The sequence below is a fragment of the Callorhinchus milii genome, unplaced genomic scaffold (genome assembly GCF_018977255.1).
Source record: "Callorhinchus milii isolate IMCB2004 unplaced genomic scaffold, IMCB_Cmil_1.0 Scaffold3, whole genome shotgun sequence".
NCBI lineage: Eukaryota > Metazoa > Chordata > Chondrichthyes > Chimaeriformes > Callorhinchidae > Callorhinchus > Callorhinchus milii.
The window spans coordinates 25296120-25314222 of record NW_024704744.1 but is presented as its reverse complement, the minus strand read 5'-3'; the positions used below and the strand labels follow the sequence as shown (position 1 = coordinate 25314222).

Below are 18103 nucleotides of genomic sequence, written 5' to 3'. Positions count from 1 at the left end.
TAGAATGGGGGTGGAGGCGGGGGGGAAATTGTGAGTATGTAAGACTCGCCTGGTAATTAATCACTTTGGTGAGGTAGCAGAGAGCTGCTAACCACTGTGGAACCCAATCTTAGCCTGATTCACTGCTGCCAGGAGGGGAGCAGAGAACATTGGTGCTTCAAGTTAGGAGATTTTAGGGCTAAGGTTTATGCATCTGAGTTCCTATCTCATCAGCTCAATAAAGACAGTTTATTGGGTGCAATGTTGCGTGCACCATTCATAAAAGCTGGATTGATCTTCACTGAGCTTCAGAGACGAAGCTAAAGAAACCAAGTGTTACTGGGTTATTTGAGAATGTCTTTGAGTAGTCGCATCTGCTTTTCAGAATTTATAATAGGACTTTGAGAGAAATCACATACAATGTGTGGTTATTTTTTTTGTCATCTTGCAGGTGCCTCAGTTCTCCTTTTCCCGTCTTGCTGGAGCTGACGTTGTCCTGGGAGTAGAGATGACTAGCACTGGAGAAGTGGCCTGCTTTGGAGAAAATCGTTATGAAGCGTACGTCAAGGCCATGTTAAGCACTGGTTTTAAAATGCCTAGAAAGAATATACTACTTTCTATTGGTAGCTATAAGGTAAAGATATCCATATTAGAAAATTTTGCTATTCTGACTTTGTCTGTCCAGCTTTCTTGACTACAAGTGTGTATGTGTGAAAATATTCACATATTCACATATGAAAATAACAGAAAATATTCTGTTAATTATTGTGATTCCAGAACAAGAGTGAGCTGCTTTCCACAGTCCGTTCTTTAGAACAACTTGGCTACAGTCTATACGCTAGTACAGGCACAGCAGACTTTTACACTGAACATGGGATTAAGGTAATGGAGATCACTACATATCAGGACTGCACATCACGACTGTTGGCTGAATTTGATTGTGATTTTATTCCCTAAATTAACAAAAAGTAATTATTATTTACCTCTCTGGTTCCTTTCTCTGTAGGTCAAGGCAGTGGACTGGCCATTTGAAGATTCTGACAATGGTTGTCCTCTGAGAGAGAAGCAGCGAACCATTTTGGATTACCTGGAAGAGAACCACTTTGACATGGTCATAAACCTCTCGATGAGGAACTCGGGAGGAAGGCGCCTTTCTTCCTTTGTTACCAAGGGTTACCGCACTAGGCGATTGGCTGTAGATTACTCCGTGCCATTAATTATCGATATCAAGTGCACTAAACTGTTTGTTGAGGTAAATTATCTGATGTGTATTTCTGATGGGACTGTGTGTGTGTATATATATATATTTATATATAGATCTGCGGGGGATATATAATTGTGTATTTTTTTCTTGAATTGGTTAGTTATTTTATTTGAAAGTGTAACCTATATTAATCTTCTGGTTAATAAATGATCTCTTTAGGCCTTGCGTCAAGTTGGGGTTTCTCCTCCAGTGAAGACTCACATAGATTCTATGACCTCTCACAAACTGATACGCTTGCCAGGTAAGAGTAAGTAGAAAATGTGTATCAATGTCAGCATTTAACATTGCAACCAATATGTGTTATTGAACTGCCCAGCTGTGCCCCGAGATTGTTTACAAATGAACTCCAAGGAAACTGAGTACCAAGAGAGAATTTACAACAAAAGGAAAGCTTTCAATTTTTAAAAAATATATATATATTGCAATAAATTAATAATAACATAATTATGTATGAGCAATACTCCTTGCAATCAGTTGCTCTTTGGAAAGTACACGTTTCTGTTTTTTCGGTTTCCAGGATTGATTGATGTCCATGTGCATCTTCGTGAGCCTGGTGGGACCCACAAAGAGGACTTTGCCTCTGGCACTGCAGCAGCGCTGGCAGGAGGCATTACCATGGTGTGCGCCATGCCCAACACCAATCCACCAATCATAGATCAGGCCTCATTTGCTCTTGTGCAGAAGGTAATTAAATCCTTTCAATATTCATATCTTCCTCTTCGTTACAGACTTTGTAGCATGAAATTTTGATATGCTGCAAATAGCTCCTTCCCCCCCCTCCCAAATCTGAAAATAAAATACTTAAAATTGCACCCACATTTTTTTAAATGAATTAAAAAGACATTAATTAATTGCATTGCATCAATGACATTTTCTACTTCTGTAATACAATGGAGAGTTATTATAACACAGAGGTTGGGATTATTAAGTATGTAATGTTGAGCTATAAACAATTTAAACGTGTACTCTGCCAGCTGGTCCCCACACAGAAAGAAAAGCTTCTTTTTACATGGGAACCAGCTAGCTGTGGACATGTTTGGTGACTTCTGGGTCATCGGGTCACTGCCAACATCACTTTCTGATGCTGCACCTATGCGTATGTAATGACACAAAAGTTGGTCATTTTAGTGAAAGAGGTACATGGGAAGTGAGTGGGCTGGCTGTGCATGTTCACAGCAAATGGATTTCACTGCAACCACGTTATAAACACATTTGTGCTTAAAGAAGTATGTTATAATGGGGCTGCACTACAGTTGTGTAAGAGAGGCAATTTCAAAAGAATTGGACGAAGCACAGGAAGGGTATGAGAGATATGGGGAACAAGCAGGGGATTGGAATTGTTATGGTTTTGTTTCTTGGTGGAGCAAACGGTCACAAAAAATGGGACAAATAGCCTTCTACTGTGCCATACATTTCTATGGTCGATGGTTTTCTAAGATGCACGTTATTGGTAATCAAATACTGATGGTCTCCAGTTTGTTTTGCTCCAGATAATCCTTTGCTTTAACCATTTGTAAAGTTTCATTTTTACTAATAGAAAATCAGGATCTTTTTATTTTGGCACAAATACTGTCAACGCACAAATAATTAATGCAGCCCCAGTAATGTACCTTTTCCTGATATCAAATTTGACAAAATACTGTTCGAGATAACAATACAGTATTAAAATCTAGGTCATAACGTTGTAACTTTTTAAATGATAAATTTGGACTTCCTTTGAATTTTGAATCAACATCACAAAGGTTTGGATCAGACCCTGGGTAGTTTGATCTAAATTTTCCAGAATATCAACTGTACTATCTTTTGAGCATAGCATCAAACTACAGTATTTCTTAAATTTAATCCAGTGTCCTAATCTCTTGCGACCCTTCCATGGTAACCTGTTCCAGCAGTTGACAACACTTTGTATAAAGATGCTTCTTGATGTCAGTGTTAAATGAATTGTCAACAGTTGTAAAAGAAAAATGTAGATTAAAATACCAACTGTTTGTGAGGTATAGGTTGTCTCCTAAATTAAAAATGAGATCTATTTTCATGAGGTTGAGATTGCGTTCTCTGTGTTTGAATGGTTTATGTCAAGCTAATATGTAGAAGTTGGCTACATTTGAAACTATGAAAATTGTAATTGCAGTACATGAATTATAAATTAACATCTTAAGAATAATAATCCTTGCATTTGATATAGCGCCTTATCACATCATTGAGACGTCACAAAGCGCTTCACAGAATATATTGTAAAGTGAATTGACTGTATATTTTGTGGGCAAATTTTGTTACTCTATGAAACTTTAATCTAGTTTCAGTTCTAATGGTCCTTTTTTCCCCCAGCTGGCGATTGCTGGTGCTCGGTGTGATTTTGCTCTGTATTTGGGAGCATCTTCAGATAATGCTGCTGTTTTACCATCGATCAGCAATTCTGCTGCTGGGCTGAAGATGTATTTAAATGATACTTTTTCAACACTCAAAATGGATAACATATCCTTATGGATGGAGGTATGCTCGCAATATTTTTAAAAATTCTGTCTCCCGAAGGACACTTCTTGTAAGAGAAGGTTGAGGGATGATATGATTTCGGTCTTTAAGATTCTGAAGGGAATAGATAATGTAAACCATGATAAGCTATTTTATCTTGTGCTGAATAGTAGAACCAGAGGACACGGCCTGCGAGTGAAAGGAGAATAAATTCAGAACAAATCTGCGGAAATACTACTTCAGTGAGCGAAGTAAACTAATGGAACAGGCTCACTAGGGAGACAGTGGAAGCAGAAAATATCATTTGTTTCAAGATAGATTTCTGCTAGAAAATAATATCTTAGGATACAATGTATAATTTGGGACACGACAAGTAACTGCTAGGATGTGGAAGGTGAACTAGATGGACCTTGGCCTTCTTTCGCCTTGCAAATTCTTAATCAGATTCAGGTCTCGGAAGTGCAAAATTTTACATGGTCCAAATTACTATTAGAAATTTTGATTTATGTTCCAAAATATTCAGGGTTTATTTACTGAAGTTTTCATGTTAAGCATTTACATTACTGTTCACATCGTATACAAACGACCTTTTTTTTAATCAACTGTGCTGATCCTTTCAGATTTGCTGAGAAGTAACAAGTTCCAAGACATTTTCAGGGGATTTTTTAAAATGTTAGGAAAGAGCCAGCTATAGCTACTCGAAAGAAACTATTTGTTTAAAAAAAAATATGGAAATGATAAGTTTAGTGAAGCTGTATGCATAAGATTAGTTATGAATTTTCAGAGCTCTCTTTAGCCCTGGGCAAAATAGGCAAGGAGCAGGAAGTTTAAATCCTGCTCCAAATCACTCTTCTGGAAATGACGTTGTATCATTTGTTGGTATTGGCATAAAGAGACAGAAGATGCTTAAGTAGCTAATCTATTTTGAAAACTTTTTTAACTTGCTCTACTTTTATATTTCAGCACTTCGAGAAATGGCCCAAGCACTTACCTATAGTAGCACACGCTGAGAGGCAGACAGTCGCAGCTATATTAATGGTTGCTCAGTTGTACCAAAGACCAGTTCACATCTGCCATGTAGCGAGGAAGGAGGAGGTAAGATGAACAGTTCACTGTCAATTCACTTGTAATGTTGAATTTAAAAATTCTGCCATGTCTTGAACTAACGATCATGTGTTATAACACTGAATTTGCAAATTCTATCCAAGGTTTTCACTTCATTCAAACTTCAACTTTTACAAAACCCGTTTAAAACCTTAGACTTTTTTTTGAATTTCTGATGTGATATTTACTGTGAAGTATCTTATTTTGGATGTGGCATGTCATTTCCTACCTTTGAGGTCTTTCTCACAGACGTGCTAGAACACGACTGTGATGGTGCCGATCAGATATCACGTACACTGGCCATTTTTGTTTGCATGCAGGAAGCTAAGATGATTGGTGCCCAGGTTATCAGCTTTCCATTAACTTTATTTCCTGTGTTGCCCACTTGCCAGCTACCTGCAGGCAGAGTGAATGTGGTCCACAAAACACATAAGGTGTCAGCCCAGATGATGCCTAAACTTTTTTGGGTAACCTATGACTGAACCAAGCTATTCAACTTTTGTTTTCTATCAAAACAGATCCAGGTTATTCGAGCTGCAAAGCAGAAGGGACTTCAGGTAACCTGTGAAGTGGCCCCACACCACTTGTTCTTGAGTGAGGAGGACCTTGAATCCATCGGAAACGGGAGAGGGCAGGTCAGGCCGATGCTTGGTACTAAAGAAGATGTTGCAGCTCTCTGGGAAAACCTGGATATTATTGACTGTTTTGCAACTGATCATGGTATGTATTTTAGTAAACCCATTCCCTCCTTTCCATGAAACCTTTATGTCTGTGCCATTAGAAGATTGAATAGGTGTGCAGCTCATGTTCTCATAGGGAAAGAGTTCTTACCTTTATACATCTTCCTGCAGAGAAATGAATAATGTTCTTAATAATACTTTTTTCAAGCCCACGACTCTGGTGCAATTCTTGCATCTCTGATCTTTGTTGATTACATCACAAGGCACCTTTTTGGTGGTAAGGCACCAGTAATGTCAGCACTTTTCTTGTGGGAGCTTTTTCAACAACAGTCAATGACTGTGTACAGTAAATGATCTGAATTGCAATTGCAAAGTCATTGTTTTTCATGAGTTTTTTTTCTTTAAAAAAATGGGTTGCTGTATAACGTGTTGCTTTGTAGAAATTTAAGAATACATGATTTGCAAATGTAACTATTTGGGCTTCTGCATCAAACAGTTATATCATTGGCATTAAAAATTTTAAATGCCAAAGGATGACTATAGATTAGACTCCATACCATTTGTCAAGGAGCTCATTAATGTGGTAACTTGAAAAGCACAGGTATTGCAATGAAAAAAAATGAGTGTGGACCAAGAGAGCAATGCTGGGTTTGTGTACACTTGTAACTAGAGCAAAAAAAAACAGTTTTAAATTTTCACCTTAATTTCTGTAGCTCCGCATTCTGTTGAAGAGAAGAATAGTAACTCCCCGCCGCCAGGTTATCCAGGCCTGGAGACCATGCTGCCTCTACTGCTCACTGCTGTCAGTGAGGGGAGACTCACCATTGAAGATATTGTTAAACGCCTCTATGAAAATCCTCGCAAAATCTTCTCGTTACCAGTCCAGGAAAACACTTATGTGGAGGTAGGTTTTGTAGCCAGATCCATTAAAGAAATCTTGTCCCTCAAAAATCTTGTTGAGAAATGTACTCTTGGTTGGGTCAGTGGCAAATTCATTCAGGTTTAAAGTTAAAGCTTCCGTTCACAATGGCTAAAAATTACAGTAGTAGGAAAGTAACGGGTTCAAGGAGTAGGCCATCAATCCATCTTACCTACACATTCAGTGTCCAAGGTATTCATGTACTATCCATCATCTAATATTTGTCCAGCTCTTGCTTGAATCCCCTGCCCAATATAATGTTGCGAGAATCTGTTGCATGTACTTCAAAGACCTGTTTTTTTTAAAAAAGTGACTGATTTAATATGGTTAATTGCATGTTCAATCCATATGCCAAAAGGTATAAAGTTCAATTATGAGCTATGTGCCACACCATACAGTGTCAGTGGAGTTCCATTTAACACTATTAGAATGTATTCTCTAATACCAACATTGCAACTCTTTTTCTGTAATTGTGACAGTGTTAATATCTTTTATACATATTGCAGGTTGATTTGGAACAAGAGTGGGTTATCCCGAGCCACATGCAGTTCACAAAGTCTAAATGGACACCATTTGAAGGAAAGAAAGTCAAAGGAAGAGTCAGGCGGGTTGTATTGAGAGGCGAAGTGGCCTACATCGATGGACAGGTACATCTATTGTAATGCATTGTCTCTGAAGTGATTGTAAACATTTGTTAAAGTACTTCCTTTGCACTCGTGAAAATGAAACTCCCAACAATTGGTCCTGCAAGAAAGATGTTGCAGATGTGCAAGTTGTTTCTTTGAAATGGAGTCTGATATACATTGGGTAAGATCTGTTGGAACATGCCTATGGCATTTCAGAACACCCCTTCAACCCTCAACACTACTCTGGAGAATCCTAAATTGTTTCTGCCACTCTTGTTCCACTCCTCCCCGCCTTCAAAACCCATCTCAAGATCTATCTTTTTGGCTATGCTTTTGGACACCTTTAAACTTCCCCCCAACCCCCCCCAGCTCAGGCTCCCAGTCAAAGTGTGTGAAGCACTTTCAGACATCCTCTTGACACAAATGGCACTAGGTAAATGTAAATTGTTGTAATTTAGAAGCTAGGCAAAAAGAGATCCACACGGAGCGTTTATTCCCCCCCCCCACCCCATGAATAGCATTCCCTTGAGTAAAATCAGGTTAATTTTGGTTCTGTATCAATCTGCTATTAAGGTGAGTGGTGGCAGGAGTGCAACTTGACGCCACCTTGCGGCCTAGGTGAAATATGCTCTGAAGCGCTTTCAAATGCACTTATTCTGAATGAAATGTGAATTTCTTTTTAAATTTAAAAAAAACTTTAGTTTGTTACAAATCGTGTGAGAAAAATCTTCCTGATTGCTTTTAATACTTGGATGTAAGATTCTAAATTTTAAATGTGGATCATTAAGATGTTTTGCAATAAGTGAATGATATTACTTATTCATCGTATACAATCTTGAAAGTGCAACTGTACAGAATTTAACGTGTCATTTCAGGTGTTGGTCCCTTCGGGTTATGGGCAGGATGTAAGGACGTGGCCTTTAGGTATGCCGGTACCACCACAACCATCTACAGTAAAGGTAAAGCTTTTAATATTTACTCAAACACTGCAAAACATGAACCTGCCATTGTGATCCAGTTTTACTGTACTGGGGCATGACTGTCATGCTGCAACTTCCATTGAGCTTTATGATATAGTTTTCAGTTGCCTGATGTCAGGCTATAATCAGCCAATTTTATCTGTAGTTTTGAACTACAGAGTTTTAAGACTTAAATGGAACCCTCAGTCTGGTTTGGTTACTCTTAAGCATGCTAATGGGTTTCCACATGTATCAGAAACAGTCTGACCAAAAACAGAGACTTAAGACGTTTAATAAAGGCACAGAATCACACCAAAATCTCTCAGTATCTTCGTCTTTTGGAAGTTCAGCAGTTCAATTGCCACAAGAAAAGCAGATTAATTTTGAACCTTGAATTTATTGAAGCCTCTTTACAGACATCCGGTTGAACTTTTAATAACTAAAATTGTTTTCAAGTGTGAGCAAGTTTGAACTGGTTCAAAGTAGAAAGTAGCAGAGCAAGTTTGAACTGAAGTTTGGACAACATCAATGTTAACTTTGGTGAGAGTTACTGCCTGCATTGTACTCATTCATCTTTGGTGGTGGGTGAACTCTCAGCTATTCTGCCTCCGCTCTTGAAAACTCCATCCTGGAGACCCTCTATCTTCCCTTCCCTCTTTACCTTTGAAACCCTGCATTAGGACCTATCTATTTGACTATGCTTTCAGTCATGTTCTTTCCTTTCTCCTCCTCAGCTTCACCCCCTCCCCCACCCCCACCCTTCTGCAGTTCTGGCTCTCAAGTCAGCTGTGTGAAGTGCTTTGAGACGTCCTCCAATGTGAAAGGCACAATACAAATGTAAATTGTTGTTTTAAGACACCAGAGCATTCAAGGCATCCGACTCAAACAGAAATAATCCGAACCAGAGCAGCAAGTCCCCGCAGGATAGCAGGCGGTGGTCCTGCTGGAGATGGCAGATTCCACCTTCCTCCCAGAATTCATCGCTCATCTGATCCTGGCCTGGCAAATGGTACGTGGCTTTTCTATCCTCTGCCTAGTGTGAGGTTTCTCATGCAGGTTTCCTTGTGCAGTTCCATTCTCAGGTCATGTTCCTTCCTATGGCTAGCCACTACGTACAGTGTTTAATGGTCATCTTAGTGAGGGGAGGGGGGGGAGGAGGAGCAGGATGAAGAAGAGCGAATATTATCTAATTGTACTTTGTGATGCAGTAGATTATGCTGCACTTACTAGTTTGACAGTGATATTACGTTTAGAGCAGTCTATACAGGCAAGAATAAATGCCAGCTTCCACCACACTTGTTTAAAAAAAGGTTAGATTATTTGGGGCGGGCATCGAAGAAGGGACATAACAAATGAAGTAAAACATGAAAGCTATGCAGATTTGTTAATATTTTTCCACTTATTGGTAATGGAAAGTGTCAGCCTGGCTCAGTTTTTGGGACCCTTGCTTCTGGGTCAAAATTTTGTAGGTTCAACCCCATGTCGTGACTTTGAACTAGAGTCTAGATGACACTCCGGTTCTGGAGGAGCACTGCATTGTCAGAGGATAGGAGAGTGCCTATGTCAGCTTGGCTCAGTACTAGCACTCTCACCTCTGAGTCAGAAGGTTGTGAGTTTGAATGCCACGTTGGGACTTGAACTCACATGCTCTAAGGTGACACTCCAAAGCAGTGCTGGGCTTATGCTACGCTGTCAGAGGTGTCGTCCTTCGGATGAGACATTAAACCAAAGTCCAATCTGCCTGTTCAGGTGGCCGTTAAAGATTCCCTTCCCGAAAAGAGAAGGGAGTTTCTCCTGGTGTCTTGGCCAGCAATCCCCCAAATAAAATTTGTCACTCATTCCATGGCAGTTTATGGACATTGCTGGGTGCAAACTGCCTGTTGTGTATCATCCACAAAATACACAGTCACTCCACTTTACACTATATCCTGTGAAGCGCTTTGAGATGTCTCGAAAGCATGATGAGGCGCTATATCAAATTCAAATGCAAGGATTATTATTAAACTGAGTTCCCATTTGCCTGTTAAAGGTCCTATGGCACTATTAGAAAATAAAGTTTCTCTCTGGTGGCCTAGCCAAAATTGTAAAAATGGCTATTTAAAATGTTTGGCTGTAGAGCCATCAAAGCTAAATCCAGTCGTATGCACACAGCACATTTCCCAATAGAGTCATTGGTGGGAATTCGGAGCAGGAATTGTGGCTGTTTTCTTTTCTCTCTTCTCTCTACTCCCTATCTGTGTGGATTGGGGAACATTACATTGCTCCTTCTGCTCTCCTTAGCTAAAATCCTTTTTTCCACCATCCACTACCTCCTTCTTATCCCCCCTCAGGCCTCCTCAATCTTCACATCCAATGCCAAGTACGAGGAGGTCATGGACTTCTTTTCATCTAAAAAACACAACATCCGCCAGGCAGCCTCATCCACCTGCCTCTTGTCACCCACCACCACGCCCTCTCTGTCCCCCTCATCCTCTCCATCATCTGCTCCTACCACGACCCCCATTCTACATTCCTTCCTCCCCATCTCTCCCTCCTCCCTCTCACCCATCATCACCTCCATGAAACCCACCACCTGCTGCCTCGACCCCCTCCCCACTAACTTGCTGATCACCCAGCTCCCCCTCTTCTGCCCACTACTGACTGAGATCATCAACCAGTCCCTCTCCTCCGGATCAGTCCCTGCCTCCCTCAAAACTGCTGTCATCACTCCCCTCCTCAAAAAACCTTCCCTTGTCATCCACCTCAGTGGGACCGCACTCGCCTGGTTCGAGTCCTACCTCACAAACCGCCAGCAGTACATCTGCACAAACGGCTTCTCCTCCCGCTCTCACCCAGTTACCTGCGGGGTACCCCAAGGATCCATCCTTGGCCCCTCCTCTTTCTGATCTACATGCTCCCTCTTGGGGATGTCATCTGCAAACATGGGGTACACTTCCACATTTTTGCGGATGACACCCAACTCTATTTTTCCACCTCTCTTTGCAACCCCCAGTCTTCTGATGTTCTGTCAGCCTGCCTGTCAGATCTCAGGAGTTGATGAGTGTAAATTTCCTTTAGCTGAATGTTGACAAGACGGAAGCCGTACTTTTTGCCTCTCGTCAATGTGTAAAATCCCACAGTTCTCACCTCCTCCTACCTGACCTCCCCTAAAACTCTCCGAACCCGTACGCAACCTAGGTGTCAGGTTTGACCCCCAATTATCCTTCCCCCACCCCCCCACATCCGGTCCCTCACCAGCACCACTTTCTTCCACCTCCAACACATTGCCAGTCTCCGCCAATACCAATCTCCGAAAGCCGCTGAAACCCTGGTCCATGCCTTTGTCACCTCTCGGTTGGACGATTCAACCGCCCTCCTCACCGGTCTCCCCTCCACTACCATTCATAAAATCCAGATTATTCAAAACTCTGCCGCCCGCATTCTCACCCGCACCAAACTCCGCTCCCCGATCACCCCAGTCCTTGCCAGACTGCACTGGCTGCCTATCCCAGAGAGGATCAACTTCAAGATCCTCACACTTGTATTCAAATCCCTCCACTCCTCTGCACCCGCCTATCTCACTCCCTTCGCCTCGCTCTCTCTCTTCCTATTTTCAGGTCTCTGCTGAAGACCTTTCTTTTTGATCGCGCCTTTGGTCACCTTCCCCCCCCCTCCCCCGCCCCCTCTCCACCTGGCTCAGTCCCGGGATCCGTTACTGTGAAGCGTTCTGAGACGCTGTCCGCGTGAAGGGCGCTATATAAATCCAAGTTGTCGTCGTTGTAGCTGAAACCAGTTTTGAAAAAAGTATCAATTGGACTTGCAAATAAAGATTCGATTCTCTTCCCCCCCCACCACACACACACATTACCATATCTGATTGAAATTTCACTTGTTAAATTCTTTGTTACAAGATTTTGTATAGCCATTTTTATAATTTTGGTCAATTATAATTTCAGGAAAAAAAACCTTCAATGTTTATTGTTTGAAGCAGAACGCCACTGGCTCCACAGGTTTTTGTTCCATAATATGTCAAAAGTGCTGATGATAAAGCTGGCTGTTACCTAATGTCTAGGCAAATAACTGTCAACCACCTCTCTTCCCCCCACCCCACCCCATCAATAATAATAGTGATATAGCGCTTTCCACTTCTTCGAGACTTCTCAAAACGTCCTGTAGCTCAGTGGTTAGAGAAAATTTAGTCATTCAATCCAGAACTGTTTTTGGAACAGTGTTGTGTACAATTAGTTGCCAGTTATGCCCATAAAATACACACAGTCCACTTTGCAATACGTTCTGTGAAGCTCTTTAAAACGTCTCAATGACATGATAAGGCTCGATATCAAATGTAAGGACTTATTATTGTTATTACAACCAATTCTTCAGATCTAGAAATCGGTCATTTTAGCCTGCCGTGACAATTGCTGACATCCAAGATTTGTCACCAGGTTACTTTTTTTTAATTGATCTTTTTGACAAATTTCCATTTGCTGAATGCAATTGTGGATTTATCAACATTTTGTTTAAACTTGTGTTAAATAAAACTCATACATTTTAAGAATGTGTTGATTTTTTAGTAAAAAACTCCATTGAAGAATGATGAATATTTGTGAGTAAAGTGACTAATTTTTGTAGAATTGGGCCTTTGTGCTTTGTAACCATAAATATTTGTGTGTGAAATGATAGAAGGGTTTCTGACATTTACAGTTCCGAGGACACTTGGTGGATTGGCTTGTAAGACCACTAGATGGCTTGGTAATTTTTGGATCTTTGAATGTAATAAATTTAATTGTGCTTATATTGAAAAATGGATGCCAAATTTACTCGATGTTGTGCTAAAGCTCTGTTGACTTGAATTCTTCCAAGCTTGTGATTGTGCCAAATTTTTGCATTGCATGATTTGACGTCTGCAATTATTTTTTGTCTGTTAATCAGAACTCAGATCAATTCCTTCCACATAACTCGGGGTATGACCTATATCCTGTTTGCTTTCAATTAAGAAATATCTCGCTGCACAGTTTGTCATCATTGAGCGCATCATTTGCTTCTTGATTTTAAACTGATTGCAGTAAAAATAATTGCCTGATCTGTGCAGAATTTATTAAATATATGCTTTTACATGCCATCCACAATCAATACCAATATTGTTGCATTCAAGTTCTACTTCTAGTAATGTTATGTAGACTGTTTGTGATAATTGACTCCATTGCCCTTTTAATTAGTGTCTTTAAAAAATATTTGTCTTTGTGGGAAGTTAAGTTATTTAACTTACACCTGTACAATCACTACACTTTACAGTAAATCCTGTGCAGCACTTTGAGGCATTTTGACGACGTGATATAGCCCTGTATCAAATGCAAGAATTGTTATTCTTTATTTTTATTTTATATCGAACAAAACATATGTAAGAAGGAATTCCAGCACCAACGAACGTTAATTTCATGTAACTGGATAATTGTCCAGTAACTATCTGTGCTGGCAATGTCCCAAGACCATAAGCACTCTTGGGTAACAAAATACTGATAGCCCCTCTCTAATTTGGAACCATTTGGAACTTGTTCTTTTTTCCCTTAATTTATAAAGCACGTAAAAGGATGGGGTTAAGATTTGAGGGGGAAGAGAGGAGTTTTTTAAAATTGAGTGGTGCAAAATGTGGATTTAGCCACATCACTGGGTACTGCTTTTGTAATTGTAGTAATCTCCAGCAGGAAGTGACTTGAAAATTAGTTCCTGAAGCTTATCTTCTGTCCCTTTTGCATCCCAAAACGGAATTTCTGAAATGCACAATTCTTTTGCTTTTAACATTGATGGTAAAAAGTTAGCACTTTAGATTTTTGACACGTGACTGCATAGCTGTAAGATGATGTGCTCTAATGCTGTTGCTGTCTCACCTTAAAAACACTGAAAAAATTATTTTCATCTCTGCACATTCCGATGGTGGGGGAAGAGAGAATGACCTGAACCCTTTAAATGGCTGAGTTCGCCAACTGGAGGATTGTCTGCTCTCATGTGGTGTCAGCCATGCCCTGCTACTGATGAATTGCAATTATTTATCGATTAAATAGTCAATAAAGGCTTCTCTGTGTGGTTTCCATGCTGATGGGTGTTTACTCATACTACCACTTTTAGTTTTTTAAAAAAAGAGTAATTCAAGAAACTTTTATGAAACACTAGTTAGGTCTCAGCTGGAGTACTGTGTTCAGTTCCGAGCACCACACTTTAGGAAGGATGTTAAGGCATTGGAGAGGGTGTGAAGGAGATTTACCAGGATGGTACCAGGAATTAGGGACTTCAGTTATGAGGAAACGCTAGCGAAGCTAGGGTTATTCTCCTTGGAGCAGAGAAGGTTAAGGAAAAACTTAATAGAAGTTTCGAAAATTATGAAGGGATTCAATAGGGGAACAAGGAGAAACTATTTCCGTTGGTGGGTGCCCCATTCTATTGCAGACAAACAGAAACCATACTTATGTGGAACTCTTAGTAGTTTGGTTTGGAGACCCTTAGTCATGGTGATGGTTTTCTATGTGTAGGGGTCTTCCTGTCCTTAAAATGTGCTTCCAATGTAAAAGGTGCCTTTAAGTTTAAATTGAATTGTACGCGAGATACCTGTCTGACCAAAAAACAATGAATGCACTGACTCTCTGGACTGTACTTCTAATTGAATTTCAATACAATATATACTTGCCTCCCAAATGAGATTGTAACTGGAAAGGGAAACAAATCTGCCTACTGTAAGAGCGATGGGGCAAACAGCATTGAAGTTTAAGAAATGGGGGCACAGTGCTGAATCTCTGATATGTTAACCTGTATCATTTCAGAGTCAGGTGGTAACTGACAACACAGAGAGCTACAATTAGAATACAACCAAGCCAGAACTTACATAATGGCCAAATAGAAATTCACAGATTCTACCAAGTTTTAGTTTTCACTCAGTGTTTGTTGGAATATTCTTCAAGCTATGAATTCATCTCAAAATGAGATGCCACGTTGCTGTAGCTGAAAGGAAGATTTACAACTGTATGAAATTATGTCGTTTGAAGAATTCTCAACAAACCCTGAAATAGCACAGATCTCCTCGAGTGGAGACCATAGAGTAGATATTGTTTCTAGCCTTCCAATAAATGAATGCCATTGATTTGGCTACATGGAAATGTAAGTACCTGATTCCCTTTAGGTGCATGTTGGAGAAACCCAGTGCACTATGTGTAATCTGCAGAGCATGCTTGAATGTCTTGTGGTCTAATTGATTAATGACTTTGACTGCTTCTGCATGCTTTGCTTTGAACAGCTGAAGGGGAATACAAGGAAAAAACAGTCAAGAAATCTACGGAACAAGGTGTGCAACGCAACGTCTGATTTTTATCTCCAGTTTTAATGTTTCATTATTTGTCCTGCTCCCAGCAAGCCTTTGGGTCTAAATTGCTTGATTTCTTAAAAGGAATCCCAAAATAAATTCCCTTTGACCGGTAGGAACTCTGCTCTCGGGATTCAGATTCACCGGACTCGAAAACTAGCAGGAGAGGTGAAGAAGACAATAGACTGTAATTAAAATCCTTGGGTTTATGCCCAAAGCAATAGAGTATGAAAGTAAGGATGTGATGGTAAATTTTTTTAAAACTTTGCTTAGGTCACATTTGGAGTATTGTGTGGTTAATGCTACAGGAAGAATATTGTAGCATTGGAGAGAGTGAGGCATGGGTAGCGATGCATTTGCAACCAGCAGGCAGGAAATGACCTTCCTAGTGACCTTAGGATCCTGAAGGCGGCTATTTTAGTAGTCAAGGAGACGTCTTGATGACCTGATAAGGCGCTATAGCAAATGCAAGTATTATTATAAATGATTAGCTTTAAGCACTAGGAGTGTTATTTTTATTTTGAACACACTCATCCAGAAACAAAATATTGAATTTTCTCCCTGCAAAGTGCTAATACCTGCAGCACCATCACAGCACTAAAACTCTGTACAAATAAAGTTCATGGAAGTGTAAGGCTTTTGCCATTAAATTAAAATCTTAGGGTTTTGATGGATTACTGAAGATGAATGTGGACTTCAGGTATGCTAGCCAGTATTTAATATAAATCGTTTTTACAAAAGCATCTTGTAACAATTTTTATGCATTCCTGACCCATCTATTTTTTTTGGTTTGATGCAAGGCTTTTCCCACATGATTTGGGATAGGAAATTGGGAGGGTACACCTAAACATGCTGGTATCTGGATATGGAGCAACACAGGCACAAACCTGTGTGCACAGCACTTGCATGTAGTGAAATATGTTGCATGGTGGTAGATTGTATTTTTTATATTATATACAGCAATTGTGAATATTTTGATGCAAACAAAACTTCTGGGTAGCATCAACCCGTGAACTGGCTTAAATATGCTCTTGGATTTTTAAAAATATATATATTTATTTTCGGTCTAATATTCTGTGAATAGGACAGATTTTGAAACAACTGAATCAAATTATTCAAAACAAATCCTGAAAATGCTGGCGATTCCCAGCAGGTGAATCTGTACCAGAAGATTTTGGTGCAAAATGGTGCTTCAAAATCGACGAGTGATTTGTTGCCGGAAACCAAAACTTTTGCAGAACTGCAAATAGCTAGTAAAATAATAAAAATAAGACTGAAGGGCTGACATGTCTTATGTGTTTATATCGCCAAAGATACCATTGGTCAGGATGGTTATATATATCCTCCTCCAGTCTCGAGGCTTCTATCACCACAGAATCTTGCAGCACAAGCTCTCCCTCATCCATACTCCCCTCTTCTACATCATCTTGTTGGGCAGCATATTCTGTCGGTCAGACAGTTTACTAAAGACCAGGTAATGATATTTAATGTTTGATGGTTTTCTTTTGCCAATTTCTTTTCTATTTCTTCTGAAGGCACCAACCTTTTAGCTCGGGTAAGGTTCTCCAGTTGCCATCAACACTCATGTGCTTCTCCCAATTGGTATGCATGAACCCAGACACTGTGTGTTGACAGACCTTTGAACCTTCAAGGTCATCTCAGTCTACTCTGACCTCACCTGACATTCATACACGAGCACTTTTCCAGCAGAGATCATTGGTTAGCAATGAAGAATCTTCGCTATTGCTTCCCTGCCCCCCTTCCCCGCACCCCCATCAACCCAGAGGCAATGAGGCCAATTGAAGCATCTTGGCAATCTTGCTAAACTGCAGCTAACAGACACTTTCTGGACTGTGTTCTCTATGGTTCCTCTACTCATGAGTCTATGTGATGTCCTGTATTGATGCTAATTTAGTTGTTCAAATCCCTTCACTACCTGGCACCTCCCTACCTCTCCGACCTCCTCACTCCGCTCGACTGGCACCGGCCTCCTGCTCGACCCTCGCACCCTCTGTCCCACCATCGGAGGTTGTGCTTTCAGTCACTACGCCCCCAAACACTGGAACACTCGCTCATTCCATCCGCCTTGCCTCCTCTCTCCCCTCTTTCAAGTCCTGTCTAAAAACCTTACTTTTCGACCGTGCTTATGCCCCCCCTTCTCCCCGGCTCGGAGTCAAGCTCCTCCACTGTTAAACTGCCCTGTGTGGAGGTCGCTGTATAAGTGCAAGTTGTTGTTGTAAACATGCAGCATATTAATTTGTATACTTGGGTATATTGAAAGTTGACCACATTCTAAAGGTTTATTAGTTATCAAATTTTTTTCCCCCCAAGTGTACGTGCGCAGTTTGTGGCTTTTTAAGAACTCAGATGTTTGTGGTTTCTAAACAGTCTTTCTTTCACTTTAGATGTCCCATTTGTTCAATGTTGCTCATAATCTTCGTTTGATGGTGCAGAAAGATCGTAGCTTGGACATTCTAAAGGTAGGTGTTTTAACGATTTTCCCCTCTGTTCCCATCTTTCAAATTAATCATTGTGCAGAAGAAGTGGAATGAATTCTGTAACAGGTCACCCTTCAACCTATAATGCTTGCAGATGGTCTATTCTTGGTGTCTCAGGATTAATTTAAAAGGATATATTTATTGAATGTTATACAAAATTGGAATTCCAGGTTAATTTCATTTGTTAGTCAAGTTATCCAGCCAGCCACTGCTTAACTGAGTCATGTTGAACTGCACAAAGGGGCAAGTACTGGATCTGAAAGCTGAACAAT

At 40.3% G+C, this 18103-nt stretch overlaps 1 protein-coding gene across 3 annotated transcripts in view; it reads left to right on the top strand.

Moving 5' to 3' along the window:
• cad (carbamoyl-phosphate synthetase 2, aspartate transcarbamylase, and dihydroorotase) overlaps positions 1-18103 on the top strand; it is a 61662-nt gene that overhangs the window by 35772 nt on the left and 7787 nt on the right. For 2 of the 3 annotated variants that reach the window (XM_042332927.1, XM_042332929.1), the window contains exons 24-38: positions 431-613; positions 757-861; positions 986-1231; positions 1403-1484; positions 1761-1927; positions 3572-3736; positions 4679-4810; positions 5338-5539; positions 6213-6403; positions 6925-7065; positions 7920-8003; positions 8859-9012; positions 15268-15315; positions 16647-16807; positions 17739-17813. In XM_042332927.1, the coding sequence (XP_042188861.1) occupies positions 431-613; positions 757-861; positions 986-1231; positions 1403-1484; positions 1761-1927; positions 3572-3736; positions 4679-4810; positions 5338-5539; positions 6213-6403; positions 6925-7065; positions 7920-8003; positions 8859-9012; positions 15268-15315; positions 16647-16807; positions 17739-17813 (2136 nt within the window). The remainder of the gene's footprint in view (positions 1-430; positions 614-756; positions 862-985; positions 1232-1402; positions 1485-1760; positions 1928-3571; positions 3737-4678; positions 4811-5337; positions 5540-6212; positions 6404-6924; positions 7066-7919; positions 8004-8858; positions 9013-15267; positions 15316-16646; positions 16808-17738; positions 17814-18103) is intronic. The other variant, XM_042332928.1, reaches the window with a different exon arrangement.